The sequence below is a fragment of the Neomonachus schauinslandi genome, chromosome 4, assembly GCF_002201575.2.
Source record: "Neomonachus schauinslandi chromosome 4, ASM220157v2, whole genome shotgun sequence".
NCBI lineage: Eukaryota > Metazoa > Chordata > Mammalia > Carnivora > Phocidae > Neomonachus > Neomonachus schauinslandi.
The window spans coordinates 122,470,185-122,496,051 of record NC_058406.1 but is presented as its reverse complement, the minus strand read 5'-3'; the positions used below and the strand labels follow the sequence as shown (position 1 = coordinate 122,496,051).

Sequence of the window (25,867 nt, the reverse complement as noted above, 5' to 3'; positions counted from 1 at the left end):
GTATCATCCTTTCTCATTTTTTCCAGGGCATACTCTCACTTCTTTCTCAGTCTCGGTGTTTCCCCTCCACCCTCTCACCCCCTCCTCACTCCTGCATTCTCGGCTCCTCTCTCCTCGCCTCGGCCCGGGACAGCCCTGGGGCCCCGCACCTGCCTGAGGAGAGCCCCAGCCGGGCCTGCCAAAGGACTGGCAGTGACGTAGCAGGGAGGACGGGGTCCGCGCGGTCCGCTGACGTCACTGCCGCAGCGGTCCCCAGCGAAGTCCAAGAATGGGAAATCGAGGAGGAAAGCACAGCGGTGACCCCGCGGTTAAGGCTGAACGCTGCGAGTGCGCCGCGTGCTCTGGGTTTCTGGGGTCAGAAGGGCCAAATATCGCTTGTAGCGCAGGCTGAGCCCACTTCACAGCCTCAGCGCGCTCGAAAGCAAGAGTTTAGCGATAAGGGGAATGTCCCCAAACGGTGGGGCCTCGTGCGCACGCGCCTTGGGTGGAGGGCAGATAGGGGAGAGCTAGGGGGAGCTGCGAGTTGATTTTGGAGGGGGCGGAGGGAGGGCGGCGTGTGGCTGGAGAGGACAGTGACCGAGCTTACTATGCAGAAGTGGAGAAAGGCGGTTGCCGCCACCCCCCTGACCCCCCGCCGCTAGTCCGTCTCCCTAGGCGCTGCGGAGGCGCGGGGCCTGCGGCGCGGCGTCGTGACGTCACGGTGGCGGCGGCCGTGGTTGGCGCACGGTCCGCGGCTGCAAAGTGTGAATTACGCCGGGCTCGCGCCGGCGGCGGAGTGAAGTCAGGCTCCGGGGGAGGGGAGGGGCAGGACGGTGGCGGCGGCCCGAGCTGGTGGCTGGTCCCAAGCCCCGCGCGCTCTGGGTCTCGCCTCTGGGTCCGGCAGTCTTTTCTTGCACCGCTTTCTTCTGTCCTTGCTCCGCTTCTGCTCTGCCCTCCCCGGACCCGCTCCTCCCGGCCGAGGAGCCCCGGGGCGGCAGGGTTCCCCCTCCGACTTTGCCTGTGCTGCCCCCGCTTGCACCCCGGAGCCGGGCGCGCGCCAGTCCTCGTAACTGTCGCCGCGGCCGCCGAAGCGTCTTCCCGCCGGCGGCCCGGGCGGAGTGTTGGGGTGGGGAAGGCGTGAGCGCGGCTTCCCGGCCCGGGGTCGGCGCCCACCCGCCCTGCCCCCGCTTCGGCCCGGCGCCCCCGAGCCGCGGCCCCTTCCCAGCGCAGGGGCCGGCAGCCGCGGCTGGGCGGGCGCCGGGCGGGGGCAGGGCGGGCGTATTCAATGGAAGTATGTTACCAGCTGCCGGTGCTGCCCCTGGACAGGCCGGTCCCCCAGCACGTCCTCAGCCGCCGAGGAGCCATCAGCTTCAGCTCCAGCTCCGCGCTCTTCGGCTGCCCCAATCCCCGGCAACTCTCACAGGTAATTGCCGCCGCCGCCGCCGGGGACCCACACTTGGGGGCTTCTCTCTTTTGTTTCCCTCTTCCCACCCGGGTTCACCTTCGCGACACCCCCAGTCTCCTAGCCGTTTACCTCAGACCCAGCATTGTCCATTGTTCGGGGATTTCTAGGCTGGCGCCTCGACTCGAGAGCCTTTTCTTTTATCCTTGAGCTTTGCACACCCAGACCCCCGGCCTTCTCTGATTCCCCCCTCCCCCCGCCGCCCAACCCGGGTGGGCTTTGGGAGCCCTTCAGACCTTCTCCAGGCCCGCCCCCCTCGGTGCTCAGCGGTTTAAGCTTCGAGAAGGACTGCCTCCCTTTCTCGAAGTCTGGATCTTGAAGTCGGGCTCTCTAACCTTAGTTGTGGCCTCGGGCACACCTGTCCCCCTTCTCCCGTGCACACACCTGTGCCGCGTTTGCGCCTCGCCTCCCCCCTGCTCCCGCGCGCCCCGTGGTGTTCGGATGGTCCTGCGGTTCTTCGAACAATAGGCCAGTTCCTCGTCGCTGTTCCCCAGCCCCTTTTAGTTCTGTGGATGGACCTTAAGTGCTATCAAAGAAACAAGAATCGGGAGTGCTTCCCCGAAGAGCTTCGGTTTTTGCAAAGTTGATAACCAGGAATCAGTTTTGTTTTTAATTTGATAAGGAGATTTTAGGAGAGAAACTACTAATGCGCACTCACAGGAAGACTTTGTTTTGAATGGTCCAATACCAGTTGCTCCTGAGAATTTCGGTTTTTTTCTATGGTGATGCTGTTGGCCCAGTTCCTTAGTTCTGGGTGATTTTGATTGCCAGGTTTAAAATAGGCAAAAACAATTTTGTTTATATCTGAACCAAGTGCCCTCCATTTCTGCTGCCAGAGTGTTACATGTTCATGATCAATTTTTAATTCAAATATATTTCTTTTTCCTATTGGTTAGTATTAGTATCTTTTATGAAGCATATTTTCTCTGTCCAATTATATTGTAAATATCTTGAGCCGGGTCTATGTATATATATATTTTTAAACCGGTAGTGTGGATAGCACCTGGTAGAGATTTTGCTTATGATAGGTGTGTCCAGTAAATATTTGTCATTTGCTTCTTTGCCTAAATGGTAGAGATAGCAAGAGACCATCTGGATTTCTCTGTGAATTGTTTTTATTTAAAATCAGGCTTATTTCACAGGACAAGATGGTGTGCTAGTGAGGTCAGAGCCAACTTTTATGGTTTACTATAATAGCTTAAATAATACTACGTTGTTATTTTGAAAGTTAGGTCCATGCTCTAGCTTTATAGTACTTAAGCTTAAAGCATTTTCAGGTTCCAGAATTAATGTTGAAGAAATGTTAATGCATTGCTGGAAAAGGTTTTTAATGGTAGTAATTAAAGGTTTTTAACTGTAGTAACTTTTTTCACTTCACAATATTATTTTACTTTCTCAGATCACAGGCACATAACTAATACCCATTTCCAGTTCAGTATAAATAATAAGGATGATCAGTAGTCTTTTATAAAATTATAAAATACAAATAAAGTTACTTGTGCTCCCTGAGAAAATGAATGAGAAAGGAGATTCCAAGAGCATTAAAATAAGGCTGATACCAGGGTTTTACCTGTTGTCTTAATTAATCCTCAGAGACCAATTTTAAGCCCTACTCCTTCTTGACTCATTTCCTAGCCTTAGGTTTAAATGGGTAATGGAATTTTTAAAATATGATTGTGGCAGATAAAGCAAATATTGTAGAGTCACACCATATTTTGCTATAACTCCTAAAACTTCAAAAAAAAAAAAATCTATACCCCAAAGTGAAGTATATAGAAACTTATGGAAATTTGGACAGAAAGTTTCTTGAATTATAACATTTTTTCTAATCATTGTTGCGCAACATTAAAATGTTGATAAACTAACCATGGGCTGAAATGGGTGTATTTATCATTACCAAGACTTGGGACTATCATTTAATACTAAAACATGTTGCTAGTGATTTCTCTAGGGCTAGAAGGGAATGTGTAATAGAAAAAAAAAAAGAGAAAAGAAAATTTGGGAATCTTATTCAGAGCTTTATACAATAAATGTTTGGTTAAATCCCTTGAATTTTCAGTTCCTAAGTCTAAAGCTACAGAAATTTAAAAAAACTGAGGTGATTTTGTAGTTTCATTTACTACCTAAAAAAATCCCAAACCTGGTTTTCTTTTTTTTTAGATGCTATTAAATTATTATTCTGAATCTTTCCATTTTAGAGTTTGTTCAAAACTAGCAATCTTTTCAGTTCTTCAGTTTCACCGTAATATTAGAGACTATCTCATAGTAGGTACTTAATACTTGTTGGATGAGTGAATAAGTAATGAAGTTATGTCTGACTGGGCATCAGTTTTAAATATGAAAATAATGTAAGGACTTTTATCAGGGTATAGCAGTAACTCATTTATCCGGAACTTGGTTTAAAGAGGTTCAGGAAATAAGCAGAAGACTGAGCAACCAAAATATAGATTTGATGATCCTCTCAAAGCCTGTGTGTTTTAGGCAAAATTCTGACAAATTTGTGTTGCAAGCAACATCAAATTTGAAGGGGTTGGAGGCTGCTACAATTAGGTTCTCACTGATACTTGCAAAAGTTGACAGCGGACACACCAAAGCAGGAGATCAGAAGAAAAACTGTTCAAAGCCAGCAACTTTTAAAAGGGAACCCTGGGGACATACAGTTTAGGAGCTTGAGTGTTGTACAACACAATAATTATTAGTCAAAATAGTACTTAATTGAATCTGTTTTTAAAAATTGAAAGATCCCACTTAAAAAAATCTCCATGCCAAACAATTTAAGTGTTGGTGCTTACATGGATAAGGGTGAGTTGTCTGAAAAATTCATTTCTGTGGAATACCAACTGTCCCAAGAATGCCAAGTAAATGAGGCATTAGCTTTTGTTTTAAACCAGGTCATGTACTACTTTCTCAAATGGTTAATATGAGTTCTTTGAATTATTTGAAAAATCAGAATAATAAGAGAAGTTTGTTTTTGCCATTTTAGGATATCTGTTGTTGATAGCTGAGATTAAAGATTTATCTTGCAGAATAAAGTTCTTATTTAGATAAAATATTGTGAGGGCAGAAATTGTCTTGTTTGGGGTGCCTGGGTGGCTCAGTCGTTTAAGCATCCGCCTTTGACTCAGGTCATGATCTCAGGATCCTGGGATCAAGTCCTGAATTGGGCTCTCTGCTCAGCAGGGTGTCTGCTTCTTCCTCTCACTCTCCCCCCCACCCCAATAAATAAATAAAAATCTTAAAAAAAAGAAATTTCTTGTTCACTGCTGTGTCCATAGTGCTTTACATAGGTCGGTGCTTGGTAATGTGGAAGTTGAGTTTGTGTATTGATGACACGCCAAAGCACTGCACCTGTGATTATTTTAGTCAGATTTTCTGTGCACTGGAGAGAAATATTTGGGTTAGAAATTTGTGATCTAATTTTTTAAATTTATCATAAATCGAAGGTATATATTATTATTGAACAAAATATTGGGGTCTCTTTCTTGAAGACATTATCTTTTTAGAGCAGTTTCAAGTTCACAGCATAATTGAGTGCAAGGTAAAGAGATTTCCCATATGCTTTCTGGCCTGGTACATGCATAGCCTCCCCCATTATCAGCATCCCCCCCCTGCCCCTCCGAGTAGTACATTTGTTACAATTGCTGAACCTACATTGCTGCATCATTACCACCCTGAGTCCATAGTTTATATTAGGGTTCATTCTTGGTGTCTTTTTCTTTTTTTTAATACAGAAACTGTTCCACAAATATTTACTGAACACCTTCTGAGAATCAGACTCCTTGTGATGAGTACTAAGAAAATGTAAAGAATTAGTAATTGAAAAAAAAAATCACTTGGGAGCCTGCCAACCTAACCAAGTTTTTCTTTGATGCATTACGTTCCTTATACATAAACATTTTTTACTTGTAGTCATAGTGTACATCTCTGTTGTCTTTAGCAATGTTCTTAGTATATGACAAATTATCAAGGTCCTATATGTGCCAGAACAGTTCAAAATCCCTTGGATAAAAGTTGATTCTTAAAGAAGCTTACAGCATTATGTTGGGGAAAATGGTATGATTATATGTCACATAATTTTTGTATTGGAGTTATCAAGGCATAATGAGACTACAGGAAAGTATACCCAAATTTCCTGGGTAGATCAGGGGAATCCTCACATAGTAGTTGAGGCTTAGCCAAAGCCTGAAGATGATGTAGATGTTTCTAGATAAATGGGTGCATGTAGGGGGAGGAGGACAGAGGATGGTCTGGGAAATTATGTAGGTCAGCACTATCCAATAGAACTTTTTGTGATAATGGAAATCTTCTCTGCAGTATCCAGTGTAATAGTCACTATCCATATATACCTAGGTAAGCACTTGAAATGTGGCTAGTCTGACTGAGGAACTGAATTGTAAATTCAGTTTTATTTAAATAGCTGCATATGGCTAGTGGCTACTATACTCTCAGAGAACAGTATAGTTTTATGTATACTTAATGATCATTAGTAGTGATGTCATGTTGATCTATGAGTACCACATTATCTGAATGTTGAATGTTGGAGCTATTTCAGGTCTTGATGTTGTGCACGAAACTTTAACACCTTCTTGCATGTTTGATAAAGTTTTTAGAATGGTATCACTAGGTCGGGTCAAGAGGTAACATTTTTTGGCTTTCTAGAGTGCTCTATCCTTTTACAGTACTAAGATAAATGATTATCAATCATCTCCAATCATATGTTACTATAATATATAAATAATCTATTTTATTAAATGTTTTACAAACATTTATAGAAATGTTTTATGTTAGTAGATGCACTGTGGTACGCTGAGTTTGTTTCAACTTAGACTAAGCAAAATATACACTTTCTGAAGTGTTCCTGTGCATTTGCATTTCCTCTTTTGTCAAATTTCATTTGCATATATTGTGCTCATTTGTAAGGACTGTTGTATATCTAATGTCAGTTTGTGATTGTGCATTATTCCAAATTACTGTTAGCATAGTAGTTGCCTCTTCACAAAGCTACATTCAGAAGCCAGTACAAGGAATAATGTGAATAGTCGGTGGGATGTCCTGGGAGTGGTTCAGTTGCTGAGACCTTCCTCCTTGTCTACTCCCAAAACACTTGTTTTGTTGGGATCTTGGTTTCGTTATTCTGTTTTCAGAAATGTTTCATACTTTGATTTAATTTAATAACACCATGTTTTGGCTTTTACTTCTGAAGTAATATATATTTATGCTATAATTCAAATATATGTTCAAACAATATTAATGTAAATTTATAGTGTATTTGGAGTGTTGTTCTGGTTGAGGAGTAGGGTGTTCAAATTGCTAGTTTATAAGTTTTCATCAGGAACACATTTAGTCTATGGGACGTGATTGGAAGAGGTTTTAGACCTATGCCCAGATTTTGTTGCTTTGTTGCTATGCTTAGAGTTCCATCAGCTGTACATACTACCTATTCGAGAATTCTTTTTTAAACACAAATGTCCTGCAAGAGGTAAAATATTAAGCCTTTTCAGGGAGTTACGAAGAGTAGGGAACTCACTTTGGGTGGAAAAGAGAGGCACCATCCATTCTCTTTGAGGCAATTTGATAAGATTTCTGCTAATACTTTAGTGTAAGCTTCAACCATTCCTTCCTTCCTTCCCTTTTTTTTTTCCTTTTCTTTTCATGAAGAACCAGAGGTAATTTTAGAGAATTAACGTCTTTCTAGTGATGGGTATAGCGACAAGTTTGGGAAGAGAAGAGCTAAAGAAAGAGAAAGTTGATAAAGCTTAGCTTAATTCAGATTTTTGCCTAGGACTATTAATATCCATTTAGTTGGACTAAAGACACTTAGGAAATTCAGGTGATAAAGAACCCTCATTGCATGCAGATCTTAAGGAATTTAATTTTCTGTACCAAAGACTGTGTTTGTGTTTATATAAAATCTAATTTTGTTAAAAGTACCTTGATTAAAGATCTTTAAGATCTGGGCATTCTTACATTCCCTTTGGCCATTCCAGAAAACTTCAACAATCAATTTTTAATCTTCTAATTTAGCAGCAACTTAAAACTTTTTTATTCTACAGATTGCTCAGATCTTATGATTAATTTGAATTGAGAGAAAAGTGAGTGTTTATTCTCTCCCACATTTAAATAGCCTGTTCTTGCCTAAACACAACATAGACTTTGTTGATTTTTATATTGTTAAATATGTCTTTCAAAGGTTACTCACAAATAAATGATACTTTCACGTTTTTTCATTCAGTTTTACTGTATGAGGTAGTAGTATATGAGGAAAGGAACAAAAACTACATTTGTAGATGAGCCTTTGAAGCTTGCAGAGCTTCATTTTGACTGCTGGCAGGTTCCCTTCCTAATGGACCTGTGCCAGTGATCTTGTGGTTGAAATCAGAAGTTTCTCCTCTTGTAATTTTGAGTAGGAATTTTGGATTACTGCTCCATGCCGCCACCTGCTGGTAGGGAGGGCTCTTCATTTTCTGAAGATGGCGAGAGAGAGGAGAGGCTGAAAGCAGGGCAGGGAGAATTGGGGGAAGAAGGTGAGTTGTTAATTGGTTAACTAAGTTTCAGCAAAGCCTACTCTGTCATTCATGTTTTGGATAGACCAAACTCGAGCTCAAGAGCATGTAAAGTACTCGATAAATGGTGCTTAAAGTTTCAGTGATAATTGTTTTCATTTGAGTACCTCACATGCCAGATACTGTCACTGATGTTTTTAATCTTTACAAAAACTCTATATAAGTGCTATTACTCCCATTTTTACCTTTTTTTTTTTTTACAAGGAGTAAACTGACCTTAGAGACAATACATTATTTGCCCAAGGCATCACAAGAACTTTGAGAAGCACCTGTCATGTTCCACACCCTTACTTTTAACCTAGCCTGCCTCAGTGAAGGTGAGTAGAATATAGTTAGTCTTTCAGGTTTATGGATTATAGATTTTTGTTGGCTCATAGATGTGGATAAGGAAAACACATTTGATGATTTCAGGTAATTATTTGAAACGATAACCTTTATTCTGGTCTTTTCAAATCGTATCTGGAGTTTGTTCCAGATGCCACTTTCTAGGAGGATATGACTAAGTTAAATCATACTCTGAAGATAGTTACCAAGATGATGAAGTGATTTGAAAGCACATTGTTTGATATGTGAGTGAAGAAATTGGAAGACATTTAGCTTGGAGAAGGGAAGCCTCAGGATTTGGGCCAAGAAGCTGGGGATGGAGGTAGAGGAGTGGTTGGTGAGAGGTGATGGAGCATTGCTGTCTTCCAGTATGTGAAGAACTACCACGTGAATGAGAAAAAGGAGGGGAGGATTAATTTAGATTTTGATTGGTTGCATGTTCTTGATTGCTATACTCTGTTCCTACTTTGTGAGGGCAGTCGCTAATATACAGGAGAAGATACAAGCTTAAAGATGTCACTTGTCCAAGGTAACACAACTAGATAGTAGAAGTGGATTAAACTCTGGTTCATTCTGACCTGACCCTAAAGACTATGCATTCTCTTCTTCCTTTTACGACACGGGAAAAGGATATTACTGCAGAGAGTAGAATAGGACGAATAGGTAGAAACAATAGGGAAATAGGGAGATCTTGTGTTTAATCACACTAATAATTAAAGAAATGTAAACTAAAAGAATGATAAAATAAGTATATAACATGAAGATTACACAATGCTAGTAGGATATATGTAAATTTGCTGAAAAGTAATTTAGCAGTTGAATAAAAAAATATATTGCCTTCCTTTATTTTAGTACTGAGTATTTACAGTTTGTCCCAATTTTGTTTAAAACTAAATCAAAATATATACATATGTATACACCATGCATACTCACAAAAAAGGAAAAATAAAGCCAGAGGTATCCCCCAATGCTAACTGAAGACATCTCTGGATGTTAAATTATAACTAATTTTTAGCTCTTTGTTTAGAATTTTGTGTAATTTTACCAATGTTCTTCTTTTAGCATGAATGTTCTTTTTAATCACAATAATCCTAGAAAAAGTGAAACAAGTTATATTTGGGCCCAGATCTCTGACAGAGATGTCCAGAGAAAGAGCAGGCTACTTCATGAGATTTTAAATTGAGAAAACAGCTTGAAAGATACCTGGGTAAGGATATGGTCAGGGGGATTGACTCTTCTGGTTCCTTCCAACTTCATGATTCTGTAATTTCTTTGGGTAACTCAATTATATGCATTACAGGTATTTTTGTATACCTCCAACAATTATAAAGTAGTTTCCTCTCCATGGGAGATGTTGAGAAGTAAATTTAAGTGTAATTATTGTTAGAAAAACAAAGCTGGAGGTATCGCAATTCCAGATTTCAAGTTATACTACAAAGCTGTAGTAATCAAAACGGTATGGTACTGGCACAAAAACAGACGTAGATCAATGGAACAGAAAAGAAACCCCAGAAATAAACTCTTGATTATATGGTCAACTAATCTATGACAAAGGAGGCAAGAATATGGGAAAAAGACAGGCTCTTCAATAAATGGTGCTGGGAACACTGGACAATTATATGTAAAAGAATAAAACTGGACTACCTTTTAACACAATACACAAAAATAAACTCAAAATGGATTAAAGTCCTAAATATAAGACCTGAAACTATAAAAATCCTAGAAGAGAACACAGGCAGTAATCTCTTCGACATCAGTTGTAGCAACATTTTTCTAGATATGTCTCCTTAAGCAAGGGAAACAAAAGCAAAAATAAACTCTTCGGACCACATCAAAATAAGCTTTTACACGGTGAAGGAAACCATCAGTAAAACAAAAAGGCAATCTCCTGAATGGGAGAAGATATTTGTAAATGATATCTCTGATAAGGGGTTAATATCCAAGATATATAAAGAGCTTATACAACTCAACACCAAAAAAAAACAATCCAATTCTTAAATGAATTAAGAAATGGGCAGAGGACCTAAATAGACATTTTTCCAAAGAAGACCTATAGATGGCCAACAGACACATGAAAAGATGCTCAGCGTCACTCATCATCAGGGAAATGCAAATCAGAACCAATGAGAGATCACCATACACGTGTCAGAATGGTTAAAATCAAAATGACAAGAAATAAGGGTTGGCGAGGATGTGGAGAAAAAGTAATTCTTGTGCACTGTTGGTGGGAATATAAATTTATGCAGCCACTGTGGAAAACAGTATGGAGGTTCCTCAAAAAATTAAAAACAAATACTGTACGATCCAGTAATTCCACTACTTCGTATTTACCCAAAGAAAACAAAAGCACTAATTTGAAAAGGTATATGTTTCTTGCAGTGTTATTTACAATAACCAAGATATGGAAGCAGCCTAAGTGTCCATTGATAGACAAATGGATAAGGAAGATGTGGTTTACACACACACATGTACACACAATGGAATATTGCTCAGCCATAAAAAAGGATCAGCTCATGCCATTTGAGACAACATGGATGGACCTAGAGGGTATAATGCTAAGTGAAATAAGTCAGAGAAAGATACATACCATATGATTTCACTCAGAAGTGGCATCTTTTTTAAAAAAAGAATAAAAAGTAGAATCAGACTTCTAAACACAGAGAACAAACTGGTGGTTGCCAGTGGGGAGGGGAGTGAGGGGTTGGGCAAAATGGGTAGTGGGAGTGGGAGATACAGGCTTCTCCAGTTATGGAATGAATAATTGACAGGAATAAAAGGTGTAGCATAAGGAATGTAGTCACTGATATTGTAATAGGGATGTTTGGGAGCAGATGGTAGCTACACTTGTGGTGAGACCAGCATGATGTATAAACTTGTCAAATCACTATGTTGTGCACCTGAAACATTGTGTGTCAACTATACTAAAAAAAAAAATAATATAGTTACTGTTTTGAAGAGCTATTTGATGATAGCTCATGAGGAGGCCATAAACAATGACCATGGCACAAGGACTGGAGAGTTTATGATTTGATGTGGGAGATTTAAAAAAAAAAAAATTCCTACTTTTTTAGTCTGGGAGACCAGGTAGATCATGAAGCTAGTAACAAAAATACAGATAGGAAGAGGAGGCAGGTTTTGTTTTTCTGTGTGTGTGTGTGTGTGTGTGTGTGTGTGAATGTTTATGTGGGGCGGGGGGAAGAGATAATAAATTTGCTTTGAGAATGCTGAGTTCAAGTATCTGGGGAGCATCCAGGTGGGGATATCCAGTAGGCAATATCTTAAGAAGGTTAGGACAAATGATACATTCTAACTTTCACTATCAGGGTTTTTTGCTCATATACCCCTCCAAAGAACTGGAAAAACAACAAAAAACTATATACCTTCTCACACATTAAGAATTTTTCCTCTAGGGGTGCCTGGGTGGCTTAGTTGAGCATCTGACTCTTGATCTCAGCTCAGGTCTTGATCTCAGGGTCATGGGTTCAAGCCCCACATTGGGTTCCATGCTGGGTGTGGAGCCTACTTTAAAAACAAAAACAAAAACAACTTTTCCTCTAAGTTTCAGTATTTGTAAATGATATAATTTTTGGTGTATTACTTAAATCACAATTTAAAATACATCCAGGGAATTTTTAACAACTTGATATTTTCCATCATCTACTTAAAAAAATATGTGAACAATATCTTAATTTTAACAGTCAGAATTTTTATATTCCTTATTTTTCTCTTGAACACCTATTTTTTGGGTGTTTTGGGAGCAGATGGTAGCTACACTTGTCACTGTCACTACATATTATCTTTTATACTTGAAAGCATTTTACCAATCACACATCGTACTTTTCAACAATGAAAGTAAATTCATGAATTTAGTGAATGGGAATAAAAAATGCATTGTATTAATTGTCACCCAGTTCTTCTGAGTTCTGTGCAAAAACAATTATAATTAAAACCATTTAAAATTTCCTATGTTTGGGGTACCTGGGTGACTCAGTCAGTTAAGCATCTGGCTTTGGCTCGGGTCATGATATTAGGGTCCTGGGATCGAGTCCTGCATCAGGGAGTTCTGCTTCCTCTCCCTTTGCCCCTCCCCCGGCTCATGCTCTCTCTCTCTCTCTCTCTCTCTTTCTCAAATAAATAAAATCTTAAAATTTTAATTTTAAAGTTGTATTTTCTTTGTTCATAAGGCTGTATCAAATTTATTTTGGTTTCAGTTAGCAATACAGTTATAGCCAGTAGACAAAACAACATATGAATTATAAAATTTAAAAAGTATTAAATAAAACAGTAAAATTTTATTAGAAATGGATTCTGTTTTAAATTACTTCATAATTATAGTTTATTTATAAATACTATTAGAGAAGATGGTGTTTTGCATTGCTTTTCTTCCTCTTTTATTTTAATAGTGAAAATATTGAGAAATCTCATGAATAAAAAGGGCTTTATTTTAGCAATATCACCCGTTCTTCCAAGTTGACAATGAAGTGATCGATAATCGAGATTATTTTTATTACTTAGTGAAGCAATAACTGGATTTGGTTTAACTTCTATATTCATGGAAGTCAGAATTGGTGACCCCTTTACTTGAAAAAAAATTGGATATCCCAGTCTGTAGAGTCATTAACTTTGTCACCATGGGTATTTTGAACTCTCATTTTGGCTCGTTAGATGTTGTTAGACAACAGCTCCACAGTAAGTATAGGGAAGTGTTGAGTGTTGCAGGTTCCTCTGTGAGATGGTAGGGGGAGTAGAGATGAAAGGGGAGAGGAGGTAAATGAAAACTGATATACTGGATTAGCAGAATGGTTCTAGAAAATTGTACATATGGAAGTTGAGAGCTGAGAAATCAATTTCTTTGAAACTCTCCATGCTCTTGTACTTTTTTTTTTTTAAGATTTATTTATTATTTGAGAGAGCGAGAATGAGAGAGAGAGAGAGAGAGTACATGAGAGGGGGGAGGGTCAGAGGGAGAAGCAGGCTCCCTGCTGAGCAGGGAGCCCGATGCGGGGCTCGATCCCGGGGCTCGATCCCGGGACTCCAGGACCATGACCTGAGCTGAAGGCAGTCGCTTAACCAACTGAGCCACCCAGGCGCCCCTCCATGCTCTTGTACTTCTAAGCGCTATACATGCATGCCCCAGTTTGTAGACCACTGGTTTACTATATTCCACCTTGTTATTATCTTGTTGCTGTATTTTAGCATTTTCCATAGACATATAGAAATAATACTTCATACATCAACTTCTTTTTCCCTGATATTTGCTTGCTCTTAATCCTAGGTCTTCATACTTAATCATTTTAGGACTTCTTTGGAAATGGAATCAGAATATTAATGCTTGAAAGGGACCCTATAAGTCATTTTAAAGATTTGATGGTTGAGATTTAGAAAGGTTAAGTGATTTCCCCAAGATCCCACAGTTAGAAAGTGGAGAAGTTAGAGTTTTGAAATTAGTTCTTCCCAACTTTGTTGCTTTTCTCACTGTATCCCCAACTTCCTTGTAAAAGGATTGATCTTTGAATTTCCTTAAATAGCAGTCTTTCTTTACTGAACATTATTCTTTGAGTAGCAAAGCATCTATGTATAGTCCAGTGATTATTTGAACAAGTTAGAGTACAAACACATTCAATTTAAAACATATCTGAGTTATTTCTTAAAATGTAGTAAGAGATAAAGCAAAACCGTTATTGAAAGTATAATGGGCCAGGTGGGAAGATTCCATTTGATTTGTTGAAATGAGATTTATATGCAACAGGAATAACCTTTTATAAAGAAAGATGTATTTCACCTATACTTTAAAAATTAAGAGTAAAGCTTTTTTCACATTGAGGAATAAAATAATTAATATTCCTGATATACAAATTGCTCACTCTATAGCCTTTTATGTATGAAATGGTAGGTGATGGAATTTTTTGATAATTTTTTTACTTCATTTACTTTTTTTTTTTTTAATTTTTATTTATTTATTTTTATTTATTTTTTTTTGCGAGAGAGAGAATGAGAGAGAGCACGAGAGGGAGGAGGGTCAGAGGGAGAAGCAGGCTCCTCGCTGAGCAGGGAGCCCGATGCGGGACTCGATCCCGGGACTCCGGGATCATGACCTGAGCCGAAGGCAGTCGCTTAACCAACTGAGCCACCCAGGCGCCCACTTCATTTACTTTTTCCTTGAATTCTTTATAGTGAACATTTTAAGAAAATTCTAAGAAAAACAGTGAAGCTATTCCAAAAAGCAAACCTTTTTTAAAGACTTAATTTTTTTAGAGCAGTTTTAGGTTCACAGTAAATTTAAGAGGAATATACAGAGATTTTCCATATGCCTCCGGCCCCAACACATGTATAGTCCTCCCCCATTATCAACACCCTCCACCAGACAGCTACATCTGTTACAATTGATGAACCTATATTGATAATCATGCAAAGTCCATACTATACATGGTGTTGTACATTCTATGAGTTTGGACAAATATATAGTATGTATCCATCATTAGTAGTATCATACAGAGTGTTTTCATTGCCCTAAAATCCTCTATGCTCTTCGTAATTATCCCTCCACCGCAGCCCCTAGCGACTGCTGATACTTTTATTGTCTCTAGTTTTGCTGTCTTCAGAATGTCATATAGTTGGATTCATATAATCCCCAGCCTTTTCAGATTAGCTTCTTTCACTTAATAACATGCATTTAAGGTTCTTCTCTGGTTTTTTATGGCCTGATAGCTCAGTTCTTTTTAGCACTGAGTAGTAGTTTGTTGGCTCAGGATGTACCACCGTTTTTCCATTCACCTACTGAAGGACATCTTGGTTGCTTCCAAGTTTTGGCACTTAGGAGTAAAACTGCTACAAACCTCTGTGTGCCGATTTCTGTGTGGACCTAAGTTTTCAACTCTGGATAAATACCAAAGGAATGTGATTGCAGGGTCATAGGGGTAAAGTATGTTTAGTTTTTGTAAGAAACCACCAACCTATCTTCCAAAGTGGCTGTACTATTTTGCATTTCCACCAATAATGAATGACAAGTCCTGTTACTCCACACCTCATCAGCGTTTGGTGTTGTCGGTGTTTTAGATTAGCTATTCTAATAGGTGTATAGTGGTATCTCATTGTTGTTTTAATTCGCATTTTCCTGATGACATATGATGTAGAGCATTTTTTTATGTTTACTTGCCATCTGTATATCTTTGGTGAAGTGTCCATTAAGGTCTTTGGCTCATTTTTTAATTGAGTTATTTTCATATTATTGAGTTTTAAGTGTTCTTTGGATATTTTGTATAACAATCTTTTAAAACATGTGTCTGGCAAATATTTTTTCCCATTCCGTGGCTTGTCATCTCTTTCTCTTGACATTGTTCTTTTGCAGAGCAGAAGTTTTAAATTTTAGCGAAGTCCAGCTTATCAATTTAATTTTAATGCACTGTGCCTTTGGTATTGTATCTAAAAAAGGTCATTGCCGTACCCAAGGTCATTTAGGGGTTTTTTTTGTTTTCTTCTAGGAGTTTTATAGTATTGTGTTTTACATTTAGGTCTGTGATCCATTTTGTTAATTTTTGTGAAGGGGTTAAGGTCTGTGTTTAGATTCATTTTTTCATGTGGATGTCGAGTTGTCCCAGGACCATTGGTTAAAGAGACCATCTTTGCTTCAGACTACCTTTGTTCTGTTGTCAAAGATCAGTTAGGTATATTTCTGTGGGTCTGTTTCTTGGCTCTCTATTCTGTTTCATTGATCTGTTTCTTCTTTCACCAGTACCACACTATTTTAATTACTGTAGCTCTATAATAAGTCTGAAGTCCAGGAGTGTTAGTCCTTCAGTTTTGTTTTTCCCATTCAATATTGTGTTGGCTACTCTGGATCTTTTTGCATATTTCTGTAAACTTTAAAATTAGTTTGTTGATATCCACAAGATAACTTACTGGAATTTTGATTGTAATTGCATTGAAACTAGATCAAGTTAGGAAGAACTGACATTTTGACAATATTAAATCTTCCTATCAATGAATATGCAATAACTCTCCATTTATTTAGTTCTTCTTTGATTTTACTCATCTGAGTTTTGTCATTTTCTCATATAGATTTTGTGCATATTTTGTTAGATTTATACCTAAGTATTTTTGGGAGTGATAATGTAAATGGTATTAAGTTTTAAATTTTAAATTTCATTTGTTCATTCTGGTATACAGGAAAGAAGTTATTTTGTATATTGACCTTATATCCTTTAACCTTGCTTATAAGCACTCATTCGTTCCAGGAGGGGTTGTTTTTTTTTCCTATTCTTTCAGATTTTCTACGTAGACAGTCATGTCATCCGTAAACAAACACAGTTTTATGTCTTTTCCAATCTATACCGTGTTTCCTTTTTTTGTCTTATTACATTAGCTAGGATATGCATTAGCTAGGAAAAGGAATGGGAGAAGAAACATCTTTGCCTTGTTGCTGAAGGATTTTTTTAACAGCATAAGAGAAATAAGATCTATAGGGAAAAAGAAAAAGACCTATAGGAAAAAATAAGACTACTCATTAGAAAATTGGCAGAAGACTCAGCTCCAGGAAGAAATACAAATGTAGGAAAACATGTTTACGCTAGTAACAAAGGAAATGCAAAAAAAAAAAAAAGGAAGAAGAGAGATAAAAAGAAAAAAAATGTATTTTTGGTGAGAGGAATCATATTTTCATATTGGCGAAGACTGACAAAACCCAGTGTTAGCAGGGTATGAGAAAATGGGTATTCTTATATACAGAGCTGGGAGCATCATTTGATTCAGCATTGTGGGAGGGCAGTAGATCTTTACAAATCCAAATTTTAAGTGTGACTACTACCCTTTTTGTCATGGAATTTGTTTAAAGGGGCAGTTGCAAAAATTTGCTAAAACAAATGTGCATAAATTATTTTGGTAACAATTTGCAACATTGGAATGATGGATATTTAGATTATTTCAGTGCTCATCAGTGTGGCGGTTGGTTAGAATATGTTGTTTTAATTCAGCATAAAACCCTATCCAGTAAAATGATGCTGTATATCCATATTCATCTTAGAAAGGTATGCATAACAATTTGGGGAAAATACCAGCTGCAGAGTAGCATGTGTATTAGCCTGTTTATGTAGCTTTCTACATAACATCTGATTTTTGTAAATAAAAATATGAAAGATATTATATACACCAATACAAGTCTGGCAGGTTGGTCAGCAAAATGTTAACAGTGGCTATCTTTGGGACTGGGACTTCTGGTGATTTTTACTATCTTTGTACTTGTGAATTTTTTTTAAACAGTAAAAATATATCACTTTTGTAATAAGAGAAATCGGTAAAGCTATTTTTAAAAAACTTACCATTAAGTGACATGTCTATTATGTAGAAATAATGAAGAAAGGTCTAGTTAGCTAATAATTTAGTAAGTATAAATAGGTGGGTCAGAAGTGGGTTGTTCACTGGCACATAGTAGGTATTGAAAGTGGTTTATTAAAATGGAAGTACAGTCCTTTGATGTATGGAGGAATACACTGCATTTTTAATGGGAAAATGAAGTAAGTTTGGTGGCAGATAGTTTACAAAAACTATTTTGCCTATTTCAGAACTGAGAAGGTAAGCTTTCTGCTATAATTTAACTTATTCACGTATTTAAGGGTCTCTCTATTAGCATAACATTTATAAAATGTAAGAAGTGGTCAAGAAGATTTATGACCCAGAATCAGAACATTAATGTTAGAAGAGACTATAAAAATCAGTTTCCTCAACATACAGATAAGTAAACTGAAACCACAGAGGTTTTAAAGGACACACAGAGGCAATATAGAAATCTCTTCTGTTGAACATCCATTTTGGCTACTCAGTTTTTTGTTCTTGTTTTTTTTTTTAAGATTTATTTATTTATTTGACAGAGACACAGCGAGAGAGGGAACACAAGCAGGGGGAGTGGGAGAGGGAGAAGCAGGCTTCCCGCGGAGCAGGGAGCCCGATGCGGGGCTGGATCCCAGGACCCTGGGATCATGACCTGAGCCGAAGGCAGACGCTTTAACGACTGAGCCACCCAGGCGCCCCTTGGCTACTCAGTTTTTGCTTGAACATTTTTGGAATGAGATTATCACTTTATAAGGCAATCCACTGTGGTGTTGAATGGCACAGTGGGTTAAATAGTGTCCACCAAAAATTCATGTCTACTTGGAATCTCAAAATGTGACCTTATTTGGAATAAGGATCTTTGCAGATATAATCAAGATGAGGTCATATGGGATTAGGACAGGCCCTAAATCCAATGACTGATGTCTTTCTAAGAGGAGAGGACACACAGAGACACACGCAGGGGAGGCCACGTGAAGATGGAGCAGAGATTGGAGTGATGCAGTTTACAAGCCAGGAACGCAAAGGATTGCTGCGATACACCAGAAACTCCTAAGAGGCAAAGAAGGATTCTTCCCTGAAGCCTTTAGAAGGAACATGGCCCTGTCCTGCCAACACTTGATTTTGGACTTCAAGCCTGCAGAACTGAGAGAAAATAAATTTCTGTTGTTTTAAGCCACAAAGTTTGTGTTATTTCAGTAGCCCTAGGAAATGAATACAAATGGCTTTGATTATTTTAAATGTATTTGTTCTTTCAATCAGCAGACATTTACTGAGCACATTTATATGCCAGGTACTCTGCTGGGTGTATCTTGGAGCTTGGTCTAGTAGGAAGGACAGCTTTGTAAATATAAAATTGCAGTACACTTGATACATATTCTCATTAGGATAGCATATGAAGTTTAGTAGTGGCACAGTTGAGCTGGGAGAACCAGGGCAGGATTTAGAAAGAGAAACCTTTGTGCTTGGTTTGAAGATAGAGCTGAAATCAGCCTCTGTGGGAATTCTGCGCAATTCCGCCCCCACTCGTGCTATCAATCCTGCCTAGTTAAGGTGTGTTTGGCCTACTATGATAGCATCCTGTCACTAGAATTCTCTCTCCTCAGATCTGTTGAAGTAATTTTTTAAAAAATGCAGTCAGCTCGTGCCACTTGCTGAAACATCAGTGGGTTCTTATCACAGTGAAAATAAAATTCAAACTCCTTTTTGTGCTATGGCCCCATGTAATCTCACACCTGCTAACTTTTCAGTTCCCTCCTTCCACAGTGGTCTTTTTGCTGTGAACACGCCAGGTTTGGTCCCATCTTTGACTTTGCTCTTGTTCTTCTCTCAATCTCAAGATCTTGTCATGGCTCCTTGTCCTTCCGGTCGCAGCCCACTCTGCAGAGGAGTCTTCTCTGACCACCCTATTTAAAACAGCACCCCACCCCCAGCTGTCCTCTTACCTTGTTTTATTTGTGGCACACACCACTAACTCGATTGATTTGTCTGTCTCCGCCTTCCACCCCCACCTCACTCCCCACCCCTGCCACCACAGAATGTGTGGTCAGGAAGCAGGGATCTTGTTTACCCTGTTCAGTGCTGTGTCCCTAGTGTGCAACACACAGGAAGTGTTCACTACAGAAGGATGAAGAAAAATTTACTCGTTTAGTCTCATGCTATCATGTCAGATCATGTCACCATAACTGTCTCTGGGATGAATCCCAAATTGTATTCCTGTAATTTCATTTTATAGTCCCACCTACTCCCTCCCCTTAAAATTCCACCTTCATCCTTATACCCTTTCTGAGCTGCCCACTGTAGTATGAAACTATCTGAATCTCTAAATTTATGTAATCTTATTTAAGAATTCTCTGAGGTTTAGAAAACTTGCCCAAAGTAACACAACTTTAAATGGTGTTTCTAGGATTTGAACTTAGATCTGTCTTTGACTAGCGCTCCTCTCTGCTGTACTTGAGTCGGGGGCTGAATGCTTTTGGTGAGGGGGAGGATTAGAATAGGAGCCCTCTCTTATTTGGAATAGAAATAGCAGATACTTATTTGTTTCTTTAGGAAGAACTGGGTGATATTTGTTAAAAGGAATTCTAAAAAGAAACTTGAATTTTTGGGGGGGGGGTTGAAGTTAATACATGCTTATTATTTAAAAAATGGAATATACTAAAAAAAAAAAAAAAAGAGGAAAGTAAACACCACCTGTCGCCCTACCACCCAGAAACACTGTTAACATTTTAGAACATATTCATCCAATCATTTTCTGTGCAGAAATATTGTGATGTCATTTTCATATACAAGTTTTTCTCTAAATTTTGAAATCATTTCCTAATGTAATTACTAGATCAGAGCATACTGTCAGATTTCCTTTCCAGAAAGGTGGTATCGGTTTATATTTCCATGAGCAGTGTGTGAGTGCCTTTTCATACCTTGCTGATATTTTTAGTTTCCATTTCTTGAATTTTTATTGATATTAAACTTGAAATAGATGTTTATTATTAATTACCTGCCAGCTATTTTCTGTGGCTTGTCTATATCCATTACCTATTTTTCTAGAACTGAAATGTGAACTTGGAGGCAAAAAATTTCATGCTTGGAAAAGTATATTGAAAATGATTGACTTGAGATTTTCTGAATGTACTACGGAAGCACTCACTGTTAAAACAGCACACAATCTCTCCCTCAAGCAATATTTTAAATTTAGTGATACTACCTCAGATTTTTTACTAGTAAGAAAATTGGAACATAGGACTCATTTTACATAGCTTTTCTAAAATCTCAGTTTTTAAAGATAATGTCTCGCTTACATTTAAAAGGTTTTTTTTAGTGGCTTAAAATATAACATGGAGGACAAATTGAAGATGAAAGCAAAATATATATTACCTGACATGTGTAGAACCAACATTTTCGTTTTTCCTTTGTTTCAGAGTGAAAGTACTCAATTCATTTTCAGAGAAAAACTTTCTGGAAGTGACTTCAAGGATTTTTGTGGTTGGCCTCAGCTCATCTCCAGTTGAGGTGTAGTTCTGATAACTGTCGAGGCTTTCCACACATACTTCCCCATCAGTGGTTTTTAAATTTTAAATTTCCTTTAGAGCAGGATTCATGTGGGCTATGCAAGAAAAGCCATTGAAGATAAAAAAATAAAATTTTAGAACTTATTTTAGCCTTATTGTTTTAGATCCTAACTTTATTCATGTTGCATAGAGTACATAAAAGTAGATGTATACAGTTCATAAATAAATGCATTACAAGTTTGGAGACCATTACCTCAGAGCATCTGTTGATGGCTATGAATTCTTACACACACACACACACACACACACACACACACACACACATCTGTTGATGGCTATGAATTCTTACACACACACACACGCCCCATATGTAACATTTCAAAGGGTTCTCAGAGTCCATTCATCATGATACCCATTTAACCATAACCTTCCTTACCTCCTGAATCCATTTAGCTGCAGTTTTTTGTCTACTGATTTGTTATTAACTATCTCTGATTTCAGTCCTTAAGGTTGCAGCCCAGGATTAAGTGTCAAAACACCTGGCCTTACACACTGATCTGTCCTGACTTCAGTTTGATTAGATTATGAGCGCCTTAAGAGTGGACGCTGTTTATTTAGCTGTGTTAAGCCCAGTGCTTCACACAATGTAGATACTCAGCAAATGTAAGAAGTACGTCAGACCTTTATGAGGTTCTGTCTGTGACTCAGTCCTACAGAGTCCAGCTTTCTGCTTTACGCACCCTCCTTCCCATCCCCCCTTCCCACAGTGCCGCCTCACACCCTGCTGTGCAAGCTAGTCATTTCTGTCTTAAAGCCTCTTATGCCATCTCAAGGTGGTCACTTTTCACTCTTTGATGGCTGATGGATTTCTGAAGAGTGTCTTGAAGTGGTATTGGTTCTATTCCCTTGTGATAGGTTAGATCCCTGTTGTTGAGTAACCAGATGACTATAGGCAGCCCTTATCTTCAGTATTGTGTAGGACATAATCCTAGGTCAACCTCTTTGTTTTTAGGATAAAAGTATGGAACTAGAAAGTACCAAACCAAGAGAAAATGGCTATAAAATGGCTATAAAATTTCCTTGTTAGGAACTAGACTGGTTTGTTCAGGTAGAACACCAGGGATAGTAGAAATATAGGGTGGCCCGATATGTAATTTGAAGTTTCCCTGGAGCCACATTTTAAACAATAAAATGAAAGAGGTGAAATTAGTTTTAATATATTTTATTTAACCAGCTATATCCAAAATATTAACATGTAATCGGTATTAAAAAGATGTTAATGATGTATTTTTATCATTTTATTTTTGGAGAGCACATCTCAATTCTGACAAGCACTATTTCAAGTACTCTGGAGCCACAAGTGGCTGGTGATTCATGTTTTGTGGTACATCTTAGAGGGAGTCAAGGCCGCTTTTTTTTTTTAATAGACAAATGTGTAGTTATATTTTGTAGAGTTCATGTACATTTCTCTTGTTCAAGCCTTAAATTTAATTATTGGGAAGTTTGGAGGTATCAAAACACTGTATAAATTAGCTGCATTTTTAGAGGTATTGTATAGTTTAAAATATGAGAGGACAGCAAAGTTTTTAGCAGCTCTATTTTGCCTTGGGCTGGACTGTTTCAGTTTCTTGGGGTTTTTTGGTGGGGGTAGCTTTAATCTTAAAAGCTGTGCTTTTCATGGTGGGGCCAGCTTTCATCCTTCAGATATATTTTTAGGTTGATGGAAGCTGCTGGATGAGAAAATGCATAAAGCTTTTTGTTGGTTTTCCAGTATATCCCTTTGCATTGAAACTTTGTTTCCTCTTAAGAAATACAAATATAAAAGATGAAGCGAAAAGCCTTTTTTTTTAATTTTAAGTAGAAAAAGTTTACTTAGTTATACAGAGTCAGTCTTATTTGGCCAAGGTTCCTAGCTAGTAGTGCCCTTGAGGAACATAAGTAGATAATTTTTCATTTATTAAAGAAAGAATACAGCGGCTGGATTGCAGATAGGCATCTTGGATTTGAACATTGGCCGGAGGATCCATGTTTCATACAAATATAAAAGTGTATAGGTTAAAGATTCCTTAAAACATTTAATTAACCAATTTAATTAAACAGTTTCAACTTTTGAAATTCTCAAAATTAATATTTTTGAAAGGTTGAAAAGGAAAACTTATAATCCCACCATAACACCGTTATTTTTATGTATTTGCCATTTTTACATACATATTTTAAGATAGCTGTGATGAATCAGTACATTTAATTTTGTAGCTTTTTGGAATGTGTTTCTTTTAAAAGCATGGATTTATAATGTCACTTAGTAATATAACATTTTATTTTGTTGTGTTATAATAGCCTGGCAATAGGTACATGTTGGTGAAGTGATTCCATTCCATGAAGTAATACAGGGATCCATTTGTCGTGGTTGTCCGTGAGTTGCTACCAATCCAAACTTGGGCCTTAGGGAAGGGGAAAGACGTGAAGTTCAGGGCAGTTTACTCTGGAGGAGATGAGGAGGAAGTTGTGGTATCTCTTCCATTCGCGTGGCCTTGGTGAGAACTTAGTCACAGGGCTCCCCCTAGCTGTAAGGGAGGCACTATAAAGGAGAAACAACGTTGTGGGAACATGCTTTACACAGCTTTCTCGATGATTTGGGGTTAATTCTTTAGGATGGTTTTATGTAACTGAGATTACTGGTCCAAACAGTATGAATATTTGAATAGGATTTTTATTTCTATGTAACGTTTCTGCGGCAGCCATTTCAGTACTTTGGAGATTGACCAGAGGCCAATTGTATAAAACTTTCAAGTATTACGCTGTTGAACTTCAAAAAGGGAAATGGGAATCTGTGACATTCTAGCTTGGGACTACTCACTTTCCACCCCACTCTGACCCAGCTTGATTGGCATGGAGATCCTGCCAGCAAGAAGCAGGGCAGAAAGACTTCAGCTTGAAGGGGGTCAGTTCTTCGGAGTGGTGGGTGATGCCCAGTGGCATCATTTTCAGAAGTACAAGGGAGGGCCAATAGCTCAGCTCGAATAGCAGGGGCTTGCAGTACTATTTGAGGCAAACGTTCTTGGTTGAGGCTGCATATAAGCACAGGAAAGACCTGGGAAGGCCCAAGGTATTCACATACTTTTGACTGACCCTGAAGTTGCATTCATGCACCCAGGAGACTTGAAAGGGCCCTATGGAAAGATAAACCTGGGGCAAACTTGAAAAAAGACTGAACTTCGAATGAGCTCCCCTTACCCACACACATATCCATTGGCAGGGGTGGGAGCCTTAGTGGCTCGAGGTTTTTGAGATAAACTCTGTCTAACCACAGATTGACCCCTAAGTGATGCAAAGGGATAAACCCTAGGAAACCAGGCTTAAAAATAAAACAGTATATTTAAAACTGAGCAGAGATATCAGTGACTGCATACCTCAGGGAGAAAGATTTTACACATTTATTAGCCCAGGCATGATACTAAACAAAATGAAAGAAGTAAACAAGATAGCAACAACACCTATATGTGGGAAAGAATGAGAATCCTGAGTTGCTACATTATATTATATAAAATCCTTAGGTTTAATTACAAGCCATGTAAGGAAGCAGTGAAGTGTGACTCATGCACAGGAAAAAAAAGCACAGTAAAAAAGAATCTCTGAATGTCCCCAAATGTTGGGATTTAATAAAGACTTAAACTATTATAAATTTGTTATAAGAACTAAAGGGAACCATGTTTAAATAAAGGAAATTATAAGTCAACAAATGGAGTTTCTGGATGAGGGTATAAAAATAATAAAAACAACCAAAAAAAAAAAAAACCCTACCCTTGATATGATGTCATGAGAGAGTAATTCACCTCTGTAGTAGTCTTTCCCAAGACTTATAGTCTGAGTCTGATCATGAGAAAACACAGGCAAAGTGAAACTGAGGATCATTCTATAAGAGCACCTGCCCAGTACTCTAAATCTGTCAAGGTCATGAAAAACAAGGAAAAACTGAGAAATTATTACAAATCAGAGGAGCCCAAGAGACATGATGACTGAATGCAATGTGGTATCCTGCATTGGATCCTGGAACAGAAGAGGAAAAATTAGTGGAAAGACTGATGAAATCTGAATAAAGACTATAGTTTTGAACCAGTGTTAATTTCTTACTTTTGACAAATTGTACCATACTTATATAAGATATTAACATTAGGGAAAGCTGGGTGAAGTATATACAGGAACTCTGTGTAATATCTTTGCAATTTTTCTGTAAATCTAAATTATTCCAAAGTAAAAAGTTAAAAAAATATCAAATGGAAATTCTAGACTTGAAGAATACAATGCCTGAAATGAAAAATTCACTAGAGGGGTTCAACAGTAGTTTTGAGGTGCTAATAAAAAGAATCAGTGAATTTAAAGACAAACCCATAGATATGATTCAATCTGAAAGACCGATGAAGAAAAAGGAACAGAGCCTCAGCGATCTGGGGAAAACATCAGGCATACAACATATCTGTACTGGGAGCCCCAAATGGGGAGAGAGAAAGGTGCAGAAAATAGCCTTTTGGAAAATTTTCCAAATTTGATGAAAAACTTTACACATCCAGAAGTTCATGGAACGTCAGTTGGATAAATACAAAGAGACCTATGCCTAGAAACAGCATAGTCAGTCTGTTAAAAGACAAAGACAAAATCTTGAAAATCAAGAAAAAAATAACTTGCTACATACAGGGGAGCATCAGTGTGAT

General features: G+C 38.4%; 1 protein-coding gene across 1 annotated transcript in view; it reads left to right on the top strand.

Moving 5' to 3' along the window:
* The first annotated feature begins 1,180 nt into the window (after nt 1–1,180).
* Nucleotides 1,181–25,867, top strand: part of PDE7A (phosphodiesterase 7A) — a 117,942-nt gene continuing 93,255 nt past the window's right edge. Inside the window, exon 1 of the mRNA XM_021688160.2 lies at nt 1,181–1,402. Coding sequence (XP_021543835.1) covers nt 1,265–1,402 — 138 coding nt within the window. The 5' untranslated portion in view covers nt 1,181–1,264. The remainder of the gene's footprint in view (nt 1,403–25,867) is intronic.